The sequence below is a fragment of the Monodon monoceros genome, unplaced genomic scaffold (genome assembly GCF_005190385.1).
Source record: "Monodon monoceros isolate NGI ecotype Baffin Bay Population unplaced genomic scaffold, NGI_Narwhal_1 Super_Scaffold_15, whole genome shotgun sequence".
In the NCBI taxonomy this organism is placed as follows: Eukaryota; Metazoa; Chordata; class Mammalia; order Artiodactyla; family Monodontidae; genus Monodon; species Monodon monoceros.
Window position 1 is genome coordinate 73903526 of NW_021703771.1, and position 16056 is coordinate 73919581.

Sequence of the window (16056 nt, forward strand, 5' to 3'; positions counted from 1 at the left end):
TCCATGTGTTTGTGTTTTTAACGCTTTTTTCCCCTGTAATTCATTTCTAATCTCATAGTGTTGTGGTCAGAAAAGATGCTTGATATGATTTCAATTTTCTTAAATTTACTGGGGCTCGATTTGTGACACAAGATGTGATCTATCCAGGAGAATGTTCGGAGCGCACTTGAGAAGAAAGTGTAATCTGCTGTTTTTGGATGGAGTGTCCTATACATATCAGTTTAATGTATCTGGTGTATTGTGACATTTAAAGCTTGTGTTTCCTTATTAATTTTCATTTTGGATCATCTGTTCATTGGTGTGGGTGAGGTGTTAATGTCCCCCACTATTACTGTGTTACTGTCAATTTCCTCTTTTACAGCTGTTAGCGTTTGCCTTATGTATTGAGGTGCTCCTATGTTGGATGCATATATATTTACAATTGTTATATCTTCTTCTTGGGTTGATCCCTTGATCATTATGTAGTGTCCTTCCTTGCCTCTTGTAACATTCTTTATTTTAAAGTCTATTTTATCTGATATGAGTATTGCTACTGCAGCTTTGTTTTGATTTCCATTTGCATGGAATATCTTTTTCCATCCCCTCACTTTCGGTCTGTATGTGTCCCTAGGTCTGAAGTGGGTCTCTTGTAGACAGCGTATATATGGGTCTTGTTTTTGTATCCATTCAGCAAGTCTGTGTCTTTTGGTTGGAGCATTTAATCCATTGACGTTAAGGTAATTATTGAGCTGTATGTTCCTGTGACCATTTTCTTAATCGCTCTGGGTTTGTTTTTGTAGGTCCTTTTCTTCTTTTGTGTTTCCCTCGTAGAGAAGTTCCTTTAGCTTTTGTTGTAGAGCTGGTTTGGTGGTGCTGAATTCTCTTAGCTTTTGCTTGCCTGTAAAGCTTTTGATTTCTCCATCGAATCTGAATGAGATCCTTGCTGGGTAATCTTGGTTATAGGTTTTCCCCTTTCATCACTTTAAGTATATCATGCCACTCCCTTCTGGCTTGTAGAGTTTCTGCTGAGAAATCAGCTGTTAACCTTATGGGAGTTCCCTTGTATGTTATTTGTCGTTTTTCCCTTGCTGCTTTCAGTAATTTTTCTTTGTCTTTAATTTTTGCCAATTTGATTATTGTGTGTCTCGGCGTGTTTCTCCTTGGGTTGATCCTGTATGGGACTCGCTGCGCTTCCTGGACTTGGGTGGTTATTTCCTTTCCCATGTCAGGGAAGTTTTCGACTATAATCTCTTCAAATATTTTCTCGGGTCCTTTGTCTCTCTCTTCTCCTTCTGGGACCCCTGTGTTGCGAATGTTGTTGCGTTTAATGTTGTCCCAGAGGTGTCTTAAGCTGTCTTCATTTCTTTTTATTCTTTTTTCTTTATTCTGTTCTGCAGCAGTGAATTCCACCATTCTGTCTTCCAGGTCACTTATCCGTTCTTCTGCCTCAGTTATTCTATTGATTCCTTCTTGTATTTTTCATTTCACTTATTGTACTGTTCATCTCTGTTTGTTTGTTCTTTAGTTCTTCTAGGTCTTTGTTAAACATTTCTTGCATCTTCTCGATCTTTGCCTCCATTGTTTTTCTGAGTTCTTGGATCATCTTCACTATCATTATTTGAATTCTTTTTCTGGAAGGTTGCCTATCTCCACTTCATTTAGTTGTTTTTCTGGGTTTTTATCTTGTTCCTTCATCTGGTACATAGCCCTCTGCCTTTTCATCTTGTCTATCTTTCTATGAATGTGGTTTTTGTTCCACAGGCTGCAGGATTGTACTTCTTGCTTCTGCTGTCTGTCTGCCCTCTCTGTTTTTCTTTTCTTAATTTTTGTTAAAATGTGTATATTCAGTGAATGCTGGGGACAAATATCCTCATTTATTCACATGTTAAATGGTTTCTATTTTATCTTAGTAAATTTTTTTTACTGCCTCTTCCTCTTTCTGCCATAAATTATGGCCTTGGTTGTACTGTAAGTATGTAGTGCATATTCCATAAATGTTTAATTTCTAGTCCATTAATAGTATTCCTTCCCTAGAGCAGTGTGCTTCTCAAATTTTAATGGGCATTCATCTCACTAAGGGATCTTGTCAAAATGCTGGTTCTGATTCAATAGTTCTGGGATAGAGCCCAAGAGTCTGCGTTTCTAATAAACCCCCAGGGGCTGGTGATGTGGCTGGTCCAGAGCTCTGCTTTGTGTATGAAGATACTGCTGCTTACCCAGGAGTATTATCTTGGAAGGCAGTGTTGGATAGTCTCCCTGCTATAGCCATAACTGCCTTAGTAACATTTTTAGCAATTTAGGGGCAGGGGAAAGGATGGTTACAGATGAGTGTCCTCTGTGGTTATGAAGTAAAGATACCATCTTATTATCAAGCCTGACGATCAACCTCCTTAAACGGCTCAACTGACTTCAGTTTTGTTCATCAATAGAAATGGCCAGATGGAATAAAAATAAGTGATTCTGTATGTATCTTATAAAGAGTAAGGAAAGATCTTCTATACTAATCATACTAGCAGTGTTCTTTGACACATTTTGGAACCTGATTAAAAGGTTGAAAATACCATCTGTGTTAAGAAAAGCTTTGCCTTGACCTTCTATACTGGAAGAAAAATCTTGGCCATGGCAACGAATCCTTAAGGAACAGTGGTGTGAAGCAGAGTAGAGAGTCATCTTCTTGTGGAATGTAAGGAAGTAGGACATTTTCTAAAACCATGGAAACGTCTTTTTACCTTTGTATATGAACAGGATGCAGTGGTGTGTAGGAACCTTGAACGTGGAGGAGAATTTGTCATCCTTTGAATTTGAACCACATCAGTGATTGTCAAAAGCTACTGTTGTTTTTAGAAGATAACAGCAAGTTTCAAACTTGATTCTCCACAGTGACTGAAGCTGGCTTTGGTGCTGATATTGGCATGGAGAAATTCTTCAACATCAAGTGCAGAGCTTCTGGCTTGGTGCCCAGTGTTGTGGTGCTGGTGGCGACGGTGCGGGCGCTGAAGATGCACGGAGGTGGACCAAGTGTAAGCACCGTGCTTCCTTTCTAATAAAACAGAAGGAAGCAGAAGTGAACCTTTGAAACGTCCAAACCTGCTTCATAACTGCAGTTTTCTAGAATATCTCCTTTTTCACAAATCACCATTATAGGGCATTTAGAGTTCAGTTCGATCAAGTAATTGGTAACACCCACAAAGTTATTTCTAAGCAATATTTTGGGAAGGAGCATGTGACCACTCTTTAGTTCTAAGAGTCTAAACTGAAACTTATGTCAACATTTTATAACCCTGTGGTAATGGGAGGATAGAGGCTTTGGTTCCTGAATGCAGAACAGAAGGGTTAGAGTGATTGCTTTTGTGGGTGAGGTTGTTCAGTGTTTGTACGGGTAGTTTTTTTGGTTCACTGACGCTACATCTCATCAGATTTCATCTAGCACTATTTTCCTTCTGTTTCTGTTTATTATGATTTCACTTTATAACTCTGTTAGAGCACTGGATTATTTCTAAGAGAGCTTTGCTTAGAAAACACAAATTCTGTTTTAACATCTTTAAAGACTTTATCACACACACCTGAAAGGAGTTTTCACCTTTCCACAGCAAAGATGTAGTTTTTTGTTTTTTGTTTTTTTCTTTTTCTTTTTCATTTTTAGGGATTTCCAAAGGGAGAATAAGAAATGTTGTACTGATGAACCATTTTTGAAATAAAATCATTTGGAGTTTCTTTATTACTTATATTATTGATATATTACACAGACTGCCAAATCTGATTTCTTAATTGGTATACTGTGTATGCAGATATCACACAATGATTAATTATATAGCATAAACAAATAACAAGTTTGCCATGATGAAACGCCACGATGTGCACTGTTTAATCATCTTAGCGATTCTTTGTCCTAGGAGACGCAGACATTATATCATTTTACAGATGAGGAAGCTGAGGTTTGATGTGTCTAGGGGATGTCACCAGGCCAGCAGAGGGCCAAATCTCAAGCCTGGGTCTGAGATACAGACTCTCCACTTTTGTCAGGCATTCAGAGCTGAATATGAATGAAGGGTAAACCTCCTCTGAATCCCTAATCCGCTCATTAATACCAGATGCTTGAGCACTTCATTTTAGCCTAGAGCTTCACCATTATATCAACGGCAAGATTGACGCGGCAGGTATTATAATATAGTAGTGCTAGAGAGTTCTGATTTTGTTCAAAACACCAGTTGAGTTCAGACTCTGAAGCTGTATCAACTTCCGTTTTCAAAGAACGATCTCTACCTATATAAGATAAGTTTGAAATTCCCCCTCCCTGTCTTGCACCCTGAAAATTATAAAATCAAAGGGCTTTAATACTGGAAAGGGCTTAGAAATTAGTCTGGTTCAAATCTTTACAAAGATAAAATTACTGAGGTGCTGGAGGATTCTGGGTCTTGCTTAGTATCCTCCATCTGTTTGGGGACTAATCAGACATGGAATCAAGGTCTCTGGACTTCTAGTCCAGTGTTTTTGCACACTCCAATCTCGTCTCTGTCCTATAAAAACTCACAACATGATTTATAATCCTATTTCAGTTCATCTTAATGTGTGTGCTCTGTTTTACAACGGTTGCATTTTCTGCTCACCTTAATCCTTGGTACCTCTTTCAGTTCCCCTTAATGTCGTGTTTCCATGCCGGTGATGATTGTAACAGGGCTCGAGATTAGTAGGCACAGATATGGGTGGAGGATAATAAACGGGGGGATCAGGAAGCCAGATGAAGTGCAGCATTCCTCTCCTGGACCCCAGTAGTGCTTCTGCATCATATTATTTTATGAATGTCTATGTGTGTATCTCCCTACTCGACTCTGAATTCCTTGAGATTAAGGACTATATCTTATTAATTTGTGTATTCCTCATGCCCGGCATACTCTGCGTCAAGGAAATGTTTTCGATAATTGAATAATACATGAACTTTGATCTTCTTAATCCTGTATTCCGTATTATCCACCTCAGTGTCATTCCTTCTTACTTGAAACAACTCCATAGTAATGTTTTTGATCCATTATAATTTCTACTTCCTTTTGATATCATTACACAAATAACCTCGGCTGCCTCTTATGTTTATTCAGCTTGTTTTTTTACATAATTTATGCAGTGGAAAATTCTATGACCCTTGAACTTGCCCATTTTAGCCCCAGTCATATCCTGTCTTCCAAAATGCTGACCATTCTTGGTGCAATGGAAGAACTAATGCATTTGGATTCAGACATGTCTTTTATAATTAGTTCTTTAAACATAGTTTCTTAAGGAGGGTTCTCCATAACCAATAGGATGTGTATTTATTATAAAAAGATTTGTTATAAGTAATTGGCTCCCACAATTATGGAGGCTTGGCAAGTCCAAAAATCTACTGAGTGGGCCACTGCTGGAGACTCAGGAGAGCCAGCATTCCAGTCCCAGTCTGAAGGCAATCTGCTGGAAAATGTTCTCTTGCACAGATTCATTTTGTTATAGCAGGCCTTCAACTGATTGAAGTGATGGGGGGCAGTCTGCTGTACTCAGTGTCCATCAATTTAAATGTTATTCTCATTCAAAAACACCCTCACCGAAATACCCAGAATAACGTTTGACCAAATATCTGGGCATCCCATCACCCAAGCTGACACACAAAATTAACCATCACCCTCATTACTGGTTTTTGGTGTGTGGTGTAATGACCAGGCCTAATTTTATTTTTTCTGTGTTAATAACCAACTGGCCTAGCACTATTTATTTTAATTAGTCCCTCCTTTCTGATCTTCAAGGCTACTTTGTGATAAATCAATTCTCCATACACGTATAGGTGTGTTTCTGGGACCTTCGTTTGGTTGCACTGGTCTATTTACACATAATTGTGTGTGTGCTACACTAAGTCTGTAGTGCAAGCTCTCCCTGGTAGTTCTCTGTCTTCGTGGGTGCCCGGCCTTTATCAGTCCTTTTCATTTCCATACGTATTTTTGAACTAATCATAAAGTCCCATAAAGAATCTTTCTAGGATTTGGGGTTTTTTTTGGAATATCATTAAATCAATAGATCAGTTTTATATCTAGGAACTTGGGATATTCACTGATTTAGGTCTTTTGAAATATATTTTAATAAACATTTACAGTTTATTGCCCAGAGGACTTCTACATCCTTTTACCGATCTGTTCCCACGTGCTTTATATTTTTAAATAGTTTCACAGGTTACTTCTGGATTCTTATATATATATCCAGTGACCTGTCTAAATTTTTTTAAGGTATAATTGACATGCAACATTATATTAGTTTCAAGGTATACAACATAATGTTCAGTATTTGTATACATTGTAAAATGATCACCACAATAAGTCATTAACATCTGTCACCATACATAGTTTTAAAAAAAATGTGTTTCCTTGGAATGAGAACTTTTCAGATCTACTCTCTTAGCAACTTTCAAATATGCAATACAATATTTTTACCTATAGTCACCATGCTCTATATTAAATCTCCATAACTTAAAAAATTCTCTTATTAATTGTACTAATTTAGCTGTAAATACTCTAGAGAGTTCTGTGTGGACAATCATATATGAAAATAATGACAGTTCTGTTTCTTCCTTTCCAATCTTGATACTTTTTTTTCATCACTAGCCATATGTTTCTAGTTGCAGTGCAGTATTAAATAGTGTTGATAGCCAGCATCCTACTGTTATTCCTTATCAACAAGAGAACACGTTTAATAGTTCATCGCTAAATATGTTTTCTGTAATATTTCAGTATATGTTTTTTATCAGGTTAAGAAAATTGCCTTCTGTTGCTATTTGTCAAGTTGTTATACTATACGTTGAGTAATCTTCTTCGTCTATTGAGATGACATGATTTTTCTCTTTATTAATGTTGCAAATTATATTACAAATACTAAATGAACCTTTCATTATCTTTTTTATGAATAACTGAATTTTGCTTATTGATTCTCTTTTATATTCTCATTAAGGGATTTTGTAACATTAGAATAACCTATTTATTCAAAGATGGGAAGAAGTCACCTGTAACACTCCCTGGGCCTGTTGCTTATTGGTGAGGGGTAGGTTTTTAACTACAAACTTAATTTTTTTTAATGAGTAGAGAACTGTTTAAGTTCTCTACTTTTTCCTAAATGAGTTTTATATTAAAACTCATACTAAGTTTCTCTATCTTTTAAAAAGTATTGGTATAAAGTTTGTCCCAGTATCCTATTAATTCTGTCTACAGCATGTGTAGGTATAATATTTTTTTCATTCCTTTTTAAAAAAAACTCTTGCCAGAATATTATCAATTTTGTTAGTCTTAAAGAACCAGCTTTGGTTTTGTTGATCCCCTCTACTTTCTGGCATTTGCATACAACCCATTTTTCTTGATTTTGCCTAATTTTTGATTTTGCAGAACTTTGCTTATGTTCATGCTCAGCAGTACTTTATGTTCCTTTTTTAACCCAGCATTTTGGTTGTTCCAACTGAAGGGTCCACTGTGTGTTTTAGTTTATGCTAATGCTGAAAAAAAAACCCATCTGAAGATACCTTATGATGTTTCCTCACAATCTCAAAAAACAATCTGTCATAGAGGTAACTTTTCAAAGGATTTCTAATATTCTCAAGACCTCTTTCGCTGAGAGGAGAACAAGTCACCACGTCCTCAGTGAATTAAAATGTTGTCTAGGGTTTCTCACTGAAACCAGCTGCAGGCTATAGACAAAAAAAAGAAAAAAATGGGGAACTGTGAAAAGGCACTAAAATGGGGTTTCAGAACCCTATTATACTCATGCCCCTGTTCTGCCTCTCATTTGCTGTGTAACTGTGGGCAAGATACCTGCCTTCTCTCACCTTCAGTTTCCTTATCTTTAAACTGCCAACCCCATCGGCTTCTGTAAGAAACTAGGCCAAAAAAAGGGAAAAATTCATGGCAATTATTTTTAAATGACTTAGAATTTATTTAGAACGATTATGCACTCTGTATAAATCAGGTATTAATCATACTGTGAGTTCCCTTTTATGCTAGGATAATGGGCAACAGTATGAAAGTTCTTAATATTAGCTCAAATTAGAATCGCCTGAGAAGTTTTTAACCATCACTGATCCTGGGTCCCACTCCCAGCAATCCTGGTTTAATTGGTCGGGGTGGAGCTCAAGCAACAGTGATTTTTAAAAGCACCCACAAGACTTTACGTTCAGCCAGGGCTGCCAGTTATTGGTTTAAAAGCACAAAATGTGTTTTTTAAATGAACCTTCCCAAAAGGGACCATGATTTGTTTTTCTTTCAGATCTTAATCAGAGTAAACAGTTTGATAGGATTATTCTTAATTTTTGTCTTTTCTTATCTCAGGTAACTGCTGGGGTCCCTCTTAAAAAAGAGTATACGGAAGAGGTAAGAGTGAAGAATTATTCAAATCCAGTTAACCACTGACTAGCAGTTGAATCTCAGTCAGGGAATAGGTCCTCCACCAGTGGCCTCTTAGAAAAGTGCTTTTCTAATAATCCAAGAGGAAATGGGTGGGGGAAGGGATAAAATCCATTCGGTTAACTCTCCAATCTTAAGAAAAGATGGGTGTAGGCTTTCTGTCCAGTTCCTACCCGCTGGGCAGCCATCAGAGCAGACCTCTTATACCCATGTATTCTTTTGATGTGGCAGATACTGACTTTTGGAAGATACACAATTGGCTTTATGACTTGCGTGAGTAAATAGACTTTGATTGACTGGCAACAGTACCTCTTAGCTCCTACAGGTGGCGCCAGGGATTTGAGCAGGGAATAGCTAGCTGGACGGTGCTGGTCACCCTCCCAGGACCTTACGCCTTCTTGTCCACCAGCCCACAGAGCGTGGGCATGTTGCTGACGTCCTGGCCACCAGTGTGCCGCAGAAATAGCTTCCTGGCTCAAGACCCACATATGCCATTGGATCTAGAATAATTTTAGACTTTACTTGGAAAATGAGCCTCCTCCTTCTGCAGCCATCTTTTCTTGGAGGGAAAAAATGATTGATGGCTTTCTTTAATAGCTTCCAGGACAATAACGTGAGTGTAGATAGACCCAAAACCTGCCAGAGTGGGCCTGCCTGTGTAGTTTGGCAGGTTGGATGGGAGGTGATACATGGGGGCCTGGTTTTCTTACAGAACCTCCAGCTGGTGGCAGATGGCTGCTGTAACCTAGAGAAGCAAATTCAGATTGCTCAGCTCTTCGGGGTCCCTGTTGTCGTGGCTCTGAATGTCTTCAGGTAAGTCAAGTGTCCTACTTTAAATGTGGTCATATCGCTGGGCCACCCTGTGAACCAACTGCATTTGTGTTTTGAGGATGTTTGACCTTTTCTCTGCTTCATCTAAAAGGACAGAGAAATACTCTGCTCATTCTATTTGTTTGATTTTCTTTGAATTGGTTTTACTTGAGCAGAAGTGTTTTCAAATGTTATCAGAGAAGTGAAATCTATATAGTGAGTTACCATTTCTTTGGCTTTTTTTTTCTTCTTCTTCTTCTTCTTAATTCCACCCAGCATTTCTGACGGAAAGACTGTGGATGATCAAAGGGATATGTTATGGAATTTTCTCAATAAAAACCCTTAACAACTTGAAATATTTGAGTCATGTTTGAGAGGATTTTTCCCCCATGCTTTTCTTAAGGTCTGATTTATTTAAGCACAGTGTAACCACTTTTGATGTTTAAAATATATTCAGTGTTTGGGAGCAAAGTTCTGTATAAGCAGTTAGTCTTTCTTTAAAAACATCGCTAAATGAATACAGATGCAAAACCAGAAACGTTTTCATCACCAGGACCGACACCCGAGCGGAGATTGACTTGGTGTGTGAGCTTGCAAAGCGGGCTGGCGCCTTTAATGCAGTGCCCTGCTATCACTGGTCGATTGGTGGGAAAGGGTCGGTGGACCTGGCTCAGGCTGTGAGAGAAGCTGCAAGTAAAAAGAGTCGTTTCCAATTCCTGTATGATGTACAGGTAAGATCCAACACAATGATAATGGTGCCTGACAGTCTTGCACCTTAACCGTATGCCAGGCCAGTGCCGAGAGCTTCACGTGGGTTGTCACAACAGCTCTGCAGATAAGGAAACCGAAGGTTAAAGAGGTTAAGCCATCTGACGAGGTCCTATTGCTAAGGGGCCCCAGCTCCTTGCCCCCAAGCCTGTGCTCTACACTCAGCGCAGAGGGGTTTTGGAGTACAGGGTTCAACAGGGTTTGCACAGGAGCAAGACTTTTGAGCAACTTCATAAGGCATGGGATATCACGGGCAGTATTTTCCTTGTCTGTTTCTGCTGTAGCCCATTTGCACCATGGTTTTCTTGAGCTATGCCTAGTACGTTTTTAAAATTTTTTGAATTGTGGTAAAATACATCATAACATAAAATTGACCATCTTTACCGTTTTTAGGTGAATAGCTCCCTAGTGTTAAGTAGCTCCACATTGCTGTGCAACCACCGTCCTTCTCCATAGGTCTTTTCAAATTGCAAAATCGAAACTCTGCACCCGTTAAACACTAACTCCCCATTTCTCCTCCTCTGTTGCTGGCTATTTCATACCAGTAAGCCATAAAGTTTGTCCCTTTTTTGACTGGCTTATTCACTGTCTCAGTCCTTTCAGGCTGCTATAAGGAATACCGTAGTACTGGGTGGCTTATAAACAACACATTTATTACCCATAGTTTTGGAGGCTAGGAAGTCTAAGATCAGGGCATCAGCCGATTCGATGTCTGATGAGGGCCTGCTTCTTATTTCATAGATGGGAGTCTTCTCACTGTATCCTCATATGGTGGAAGTGGGGAGGGATCTCTCTAGGTTATCTATAAAAAAAGAGCGCTAATCCCATTCATGAGGGGTGCACCCACATGACCTAATCACCCCAGAGCCCCATCTCCTAATGACATCAACCTAATCACTCCCAAAGGCCTCAGATGCTAACATGTCATCCCATTGGAAATTAGGCTTCAACATACCAATCTGGGGGGAGACAAACATTCAGTCCGTAGCACGCACTTAGCATAATGTCCTCAAGGTTCACCCATGTTATTGCATATGTCAGAACTTCTTTCCTTCTTAAGGCTGAACAACAGTCCATTGTATGTTTATGCCACTTTTTTGCTATCCATTCATCTGTCAGTGGCCACTTGGGTTGCTTCCACTTCTTGGCTATTATAAATAATGCTGCTATGAACATGTGTGTAAAACTGCTTCCAGTTCTTTTGGGCATATACGCTGAAGAGGAGTTGCTGGATTGTCTAGTATATTTTTTAAGCACAGCTGGATAATGAGGGTTCAGTCAGAATATCTGAACTTCTCGGGACCTCACTCTTCTTGGTTCATCTTTGCTGCCACCCAAACATCTCCACTCTGGATTTGCTGGCTCCAGCTCTGGCTGTTGGATTTGTCCTCATAGGGAGTCCCTGGTTGCCAGAGTGCTCAGGCTTCAAACTGGTGGCTTCTCTGGTTCCTTCATCCCTCACAAATTCTGTTAGTCTTGAGCCTAGAGTTACATCATGAAGAACACGATGATAACTTTAAGCCAAGGAGGGCTTCTTGTCTGCCAGGCATACGGACACTTTGTGCTTGTTAACTTCTTTAGTCCTCACTTCCCCGATGGGTAGAAACTGTTGCTTTTCCCATGTTCTACATACAAGGAAAATAAAGCAAACAGAGGTTAAGTAACCTGCCCTATGTCCCACAGCCAGACAGAGGCAGAGCTGAGGGGGGGGTGTGTGGAATGACGGAAGCCATCATTCTGCTGTGTCATTCAGAATCCACTACTGGGTTCAAAAGTGGGAGTTGGGTTGGGGAGGATTCCTCTCAAACGGGCAGCAACTGAGTGACCCACCAGAGGAAGCACCACGATGGGCAAAGAATCCCTGCCAAGTGGGGTCACCGCAGGTAGTTGGTGACTGTGGGAGGAAGGATTTCAGGAACGAATTAGGATGGTTAGCTCAGCAAAGGTGTGTCGTGTTCAAAGGTCATTTTATGAGAGACCCTAATGTCCTGTCTTACAGAGGTGGTGGGGCAGGATGCGGCAGTGGGGAGGGCAGTGGGCTTGGGTTCTACAGGAAGAAAGACGTCCTGATTAGAAGCTGTTCTCTGGAGACGCTGAGCGTAATGTAGATGCAGCCCTGCAGTGGGCTCGTCACGGGGAAGGAAGCCAACTCAGATGGTGGCTGGCCAAGGTAATCTTGTGTTCCTTCCTGGGCCTTGATGCCCAGGTAAGCCTTGCTGGGTTGAGGGTGATTAGGTCATGAGGGTGCAGCCCTTATGAATTGGTGCAGCTCTTGGCCCTTTTACACAAACGACTGTCAGGAAACCCTCAGACCACCGCCCCACTCTGATCGTGAACCACCCCACTCTGAGTGGCAATGGCAGTTTTTTTGTTTGTTTGTTTCTTTTTAGTATATTTATTTATTTATTTGTTGGCTGCGTTGGGTCTTCGTTGCTGCGCACGGGCTTTCTCTAGTTAGGGAGAGCGGGGGCTACTCGTCGTTGCGGTGCACGGGCTTCTCATTGCGGTGGCTTCTCTTGTTGTGGAACACGGGCTCTAGACGCGCGGGCTTCAGTAGTTGTGGCATGTGGGCTCAGTAGTTGTGGCTCGCAGGCTCAGTAGTTGCGGCGCACGGGCTTAGTTGCTCCGCAGCATGTGGGATCTTCCTGGACCAGAGCTAGAACCCGGGTCCCCTGCATTGGCAGGCGGATTCTTAACCACTGCGCCACCAGGGAAGCCCCGCAATGGCAGATTTTAAACGAATGATTTCACAAAGTGTGGCTTTTTCAAGGAAACCATCCAAAGTGAAAAGGTCAGTAAATAGAAGCAATGTTTCGTGAGTTGTGCTTTCTTAAACATGTACTATCCCTTAAATGAACCCTTTTCCTTTCCACCAATATCATAATTTTTTTTTCCTGAATTCCCATTTTTTGTGGAGATAATGCTGTTAAAATGTCTGCTCTTCTGTGAAAAGGGGAACAGTTTTATAAAATGTGGTCTAAAGTCATATTTGATAGGATTCTTGCCTCCTTTGCCCACATACATTCCCTTTTCTTATAACACAGAAATTAGACGTGAGCTGCGTAATTGCTTCTTAGAGAATCAGCAGTGCAGCCTATTATTGCTACATGACAGTTTATGAAAAGAGCTATTGCTGCTTCTGGCTCACCAGGGACTGTCTCCTTGATAGCTCTGTCGCTCACGCTGGTGAGTCGATTTTCGATAATATAAGACCATTTACAATCTTGTCTTGTAACGGTGTAGGAAATCTGAAGTCATCGTTGCAGGCAGTTAACAGAGCTCAACCTCCCTCCTGCCACAATTACGTGCATAGTCAGTGTTGGTGAGCCTTTGTGGACTAAGTAATGGTTTTCTTTTTCTTTTTTTTCTTTCTTTTGTGTTTTTAATTTTTATTTAAGTAATAATGGTTTTCTTGAAACCCTTTAATTCCCTTTGTTTTCCCCCCACGAGTAGCCCTTTGATGCTAGACAGCTCAATTAGGTATCAGACTGCCCCACAGGAAAAAAAGAAGTGACAAAATGCTTTTGGATAAAACACCCTGCTGCCTTTGCTTCTCTGCACAAACTGGGCTTCTGTGTGCCTTTTGCTATCATCCCAGACTCTATTCCACCAAGAATGTATTCAGCGCAGGATTGATGGCCTCTTAGTTCCTGCTCCAGCCCCGCCCCAGTCTTGTGTTACAGGAGAAAGACACCTGAGCTCATTGGAGAAATTGGAAATAGTGTCGGAGCACAGGGCATGACTGCTTTTGTGTGGGGAGTAGAAATCGTCTCAAAACCCCAAAGGGAAAGAGGAACAGCTCGAGAGAAATAGTGTTTACCTGACCTCAGTGACACTGTAAGGCCGGACAACTCGCAGAGCATGAGGCCTTCTGATGACGGTTCCATTAGTTAAAGCGAGAAACAAGCTGCTCCTCTGACTCGGGAGTCTGTGCTGAACTTTGCAAAACTGAGGGAAGCAGCCATTGTTCTCTAGAGAAAATTCTGCACCTCTTTTACCAGAGTAGCTTCTAATTCAAGAGGAGGCAACTTTTGTTCATGGTACTAGAGGTGGCTGTTGATTATTTCAGAATAAAAAAAAATTTTTTTATACAGCAGGTTCTTATTAGTTATCTATTTTATACATATTAGTGTATATATGTCAATCCCAATCTCCCAGAATAATAATTTTTAAAATATGGAATAGAAGGCAGTGGCCTAATTGTTCAGAGGAAGTTTATCATGTGAGAACTGATATATTTAAACTTCAACTACGCTGCGTCATTTCCTCTCAACCGTTAATGATGATCACAGCCCCCTTTCCTTTGGAACAGTTAGAAGTCCTCCCCAAAACCTATCTTTTCTATTATTACTTTTGGCAATTATATCTTTACAGTTGACCAATATATCTCCATATCTGCAAGCACCCAGGAAAACAGAATAGCAGATGAAAAAACGAATCTGTATTTACACTTTATTAGCTAACAAATCCCTCTTCCGTACATAATTTCAAGTATATCTCATCCAATCCCATGGGGTGTGTGAGCTCAACTCTGTATCTTAAATGCAGAAATAGGAGTTCAGAGAAGGTGAGGGACGTGCCCCATGACAAATGGACACTTGATGGAAGAAGTAATGTATTATAGTTAAAGGGGTCATTCAGAATTGAGTTCGCATCTTTTTTTTTTTTTAATTGGAGTGTAGTTGACTTACAATGTTGTGTGAGTTTCAGGTGTACAGTAAAGTGATTGTTATACGTATACAGATATTCATTCTTTTTTAGATTCTTTTCTCATATAGGTTATCACAGAATATTGAGTAGAGTTCCCTGTGCTATACAGTAGGTCCTTGTTGGTTATCTGTTTTATGTAGAGTAGTGCATGTATGTTCATCCCAAACTCCTAATTTATCCCTCCCCCTTCCCTTTCCCCTTTGGTAACCATATGTTTGTTTTCCATGGCTGCGAATCTGTCTCTGTTTTGTAAATAAGTTGATTTGCATCATTTATTTAGATTCCACATGGAAGCAATATCATGTTATTTGTCTTTCTCTTTCTGACTTACTTCAGTATGATAATCTCTAGGTCCATCCGTGTTGCTGCAAGTGGCGTTATTTCATTCTTTTTTATGGTTGAGTGGTATTCTGCTGTATATATGTACCACATATCTTATTTATCCATTCCTCTTTCGGTGGACAGTTAGGTTGCTTCCATGTCTTGGCTATTGTAAATAATGCTGCTATGAACTTTGGGGTGCGTGTATCTTTTCTAATTAGAGTTTTCATCTTTTCCTGATATATGCCCAGGAGTAACTATTTTTCGTTTTTTAAGGGACCTCCATACTGTTCTCCATAGTGGCTGTACCAATTTACATTCCCACCAACAGTGCAAGAGGGTTCCCTTTTCTCCACACCCTCTCCAGCATTTACTGTTTGTAGACTTTTTGATGATGGTCATTTTGACCTGTGTGAGGTGATAGCTCACTGTAGTTTTTATTTGCATTTCTCTGATAATTAGTGATGTTGAGCATCTCTCCATGTGCTTTTTCCCATCTGTATGTCTTCTTTGGAGCAACATCTATTTAGATCTTCTGCCCATTTTTGATTGGGTTGTTTGTTTTTTTGACATAGAGCTGTTATGAGCTGTTAGTATATTTTGGAGACTAATCCGTTGTCGGTAACTTCATTTGCAAACAGAGTTCAAATCTCGATGGGACCTCCCACTATGGATATAAATGTGGACAACTCTCTGAGCCTCAGCTTTCTTATCTATAAAATAGTGTCTGATATTAACACCAACTTCACCCAGTTGCTGTGAGGACCAAATGAAATGTACTGGAGTAAAATGCTGGGACATAGGAGGCTGGTAATCTATGTTAGCTCTTCCTTCTGTCACTTTCACTTCAGGAAGAGAAGGGGTTTCCTGAATTGACCTTCAAGAATTGTCTTGTAACTCAGGTAACCTGGAGGTCGGGCTCCAGGGTTGGTTTCCTGTTCAACTGTGTTAAAACCAGCAATTAGCAGCCCCTAGTGCACCAGGAAAGAAAGGTACTCCCAAATCAAAGCAAGACATTTAGCATTCTTTCTCCATTAGAATTGGAAGCTATTAGTGATTTAATAGAAAG

At 40.1% G+C, this 16056-nt stretch overlaps 1 protein-coding gene across 5 annotated transcripts in view; it reads left to right on the forward strand.

Annotated features, from left to right (window-relative positions):
- The window catches only part of MTHFD1L (methylenetetrahydrofolate dehydrogenase (NADP+ dependent) 1 like), a 196375-nt gene that overhangs the window by 110945 nt on the left and 69374 nt on the right, over window positions 1-16056 (forward strand). For 4 of the 5 annotated variants that reach the window (XR_003793716.1, XM_029223967.1, XM_029223965.1 and 1 more), the window contains 4 exons: window positions 2860-2999; window positions 8304-8345; window positions 9091-9191; window positions 9742-9919. Coding sequence is in view for 3 of the 5 variants with exons in the window: in XM_029223967.1 (XP_029079800.1) it covers window positions 2860-2999; window positions 8304-8345; window positions 9091-9191; window positions 9742-9919 (461 nt within the window). In the remaining 2 variants the exon portion in view is untranslated. The remainder of the gene's footprint in view (window positions 1-2859; window positions 3000-8303; window positions 8346-9090; window positions 9192-9741; window positions 9920-16056) is intronic. The other variant, XR_003793717.1, reaches the window with a different exon arrangement.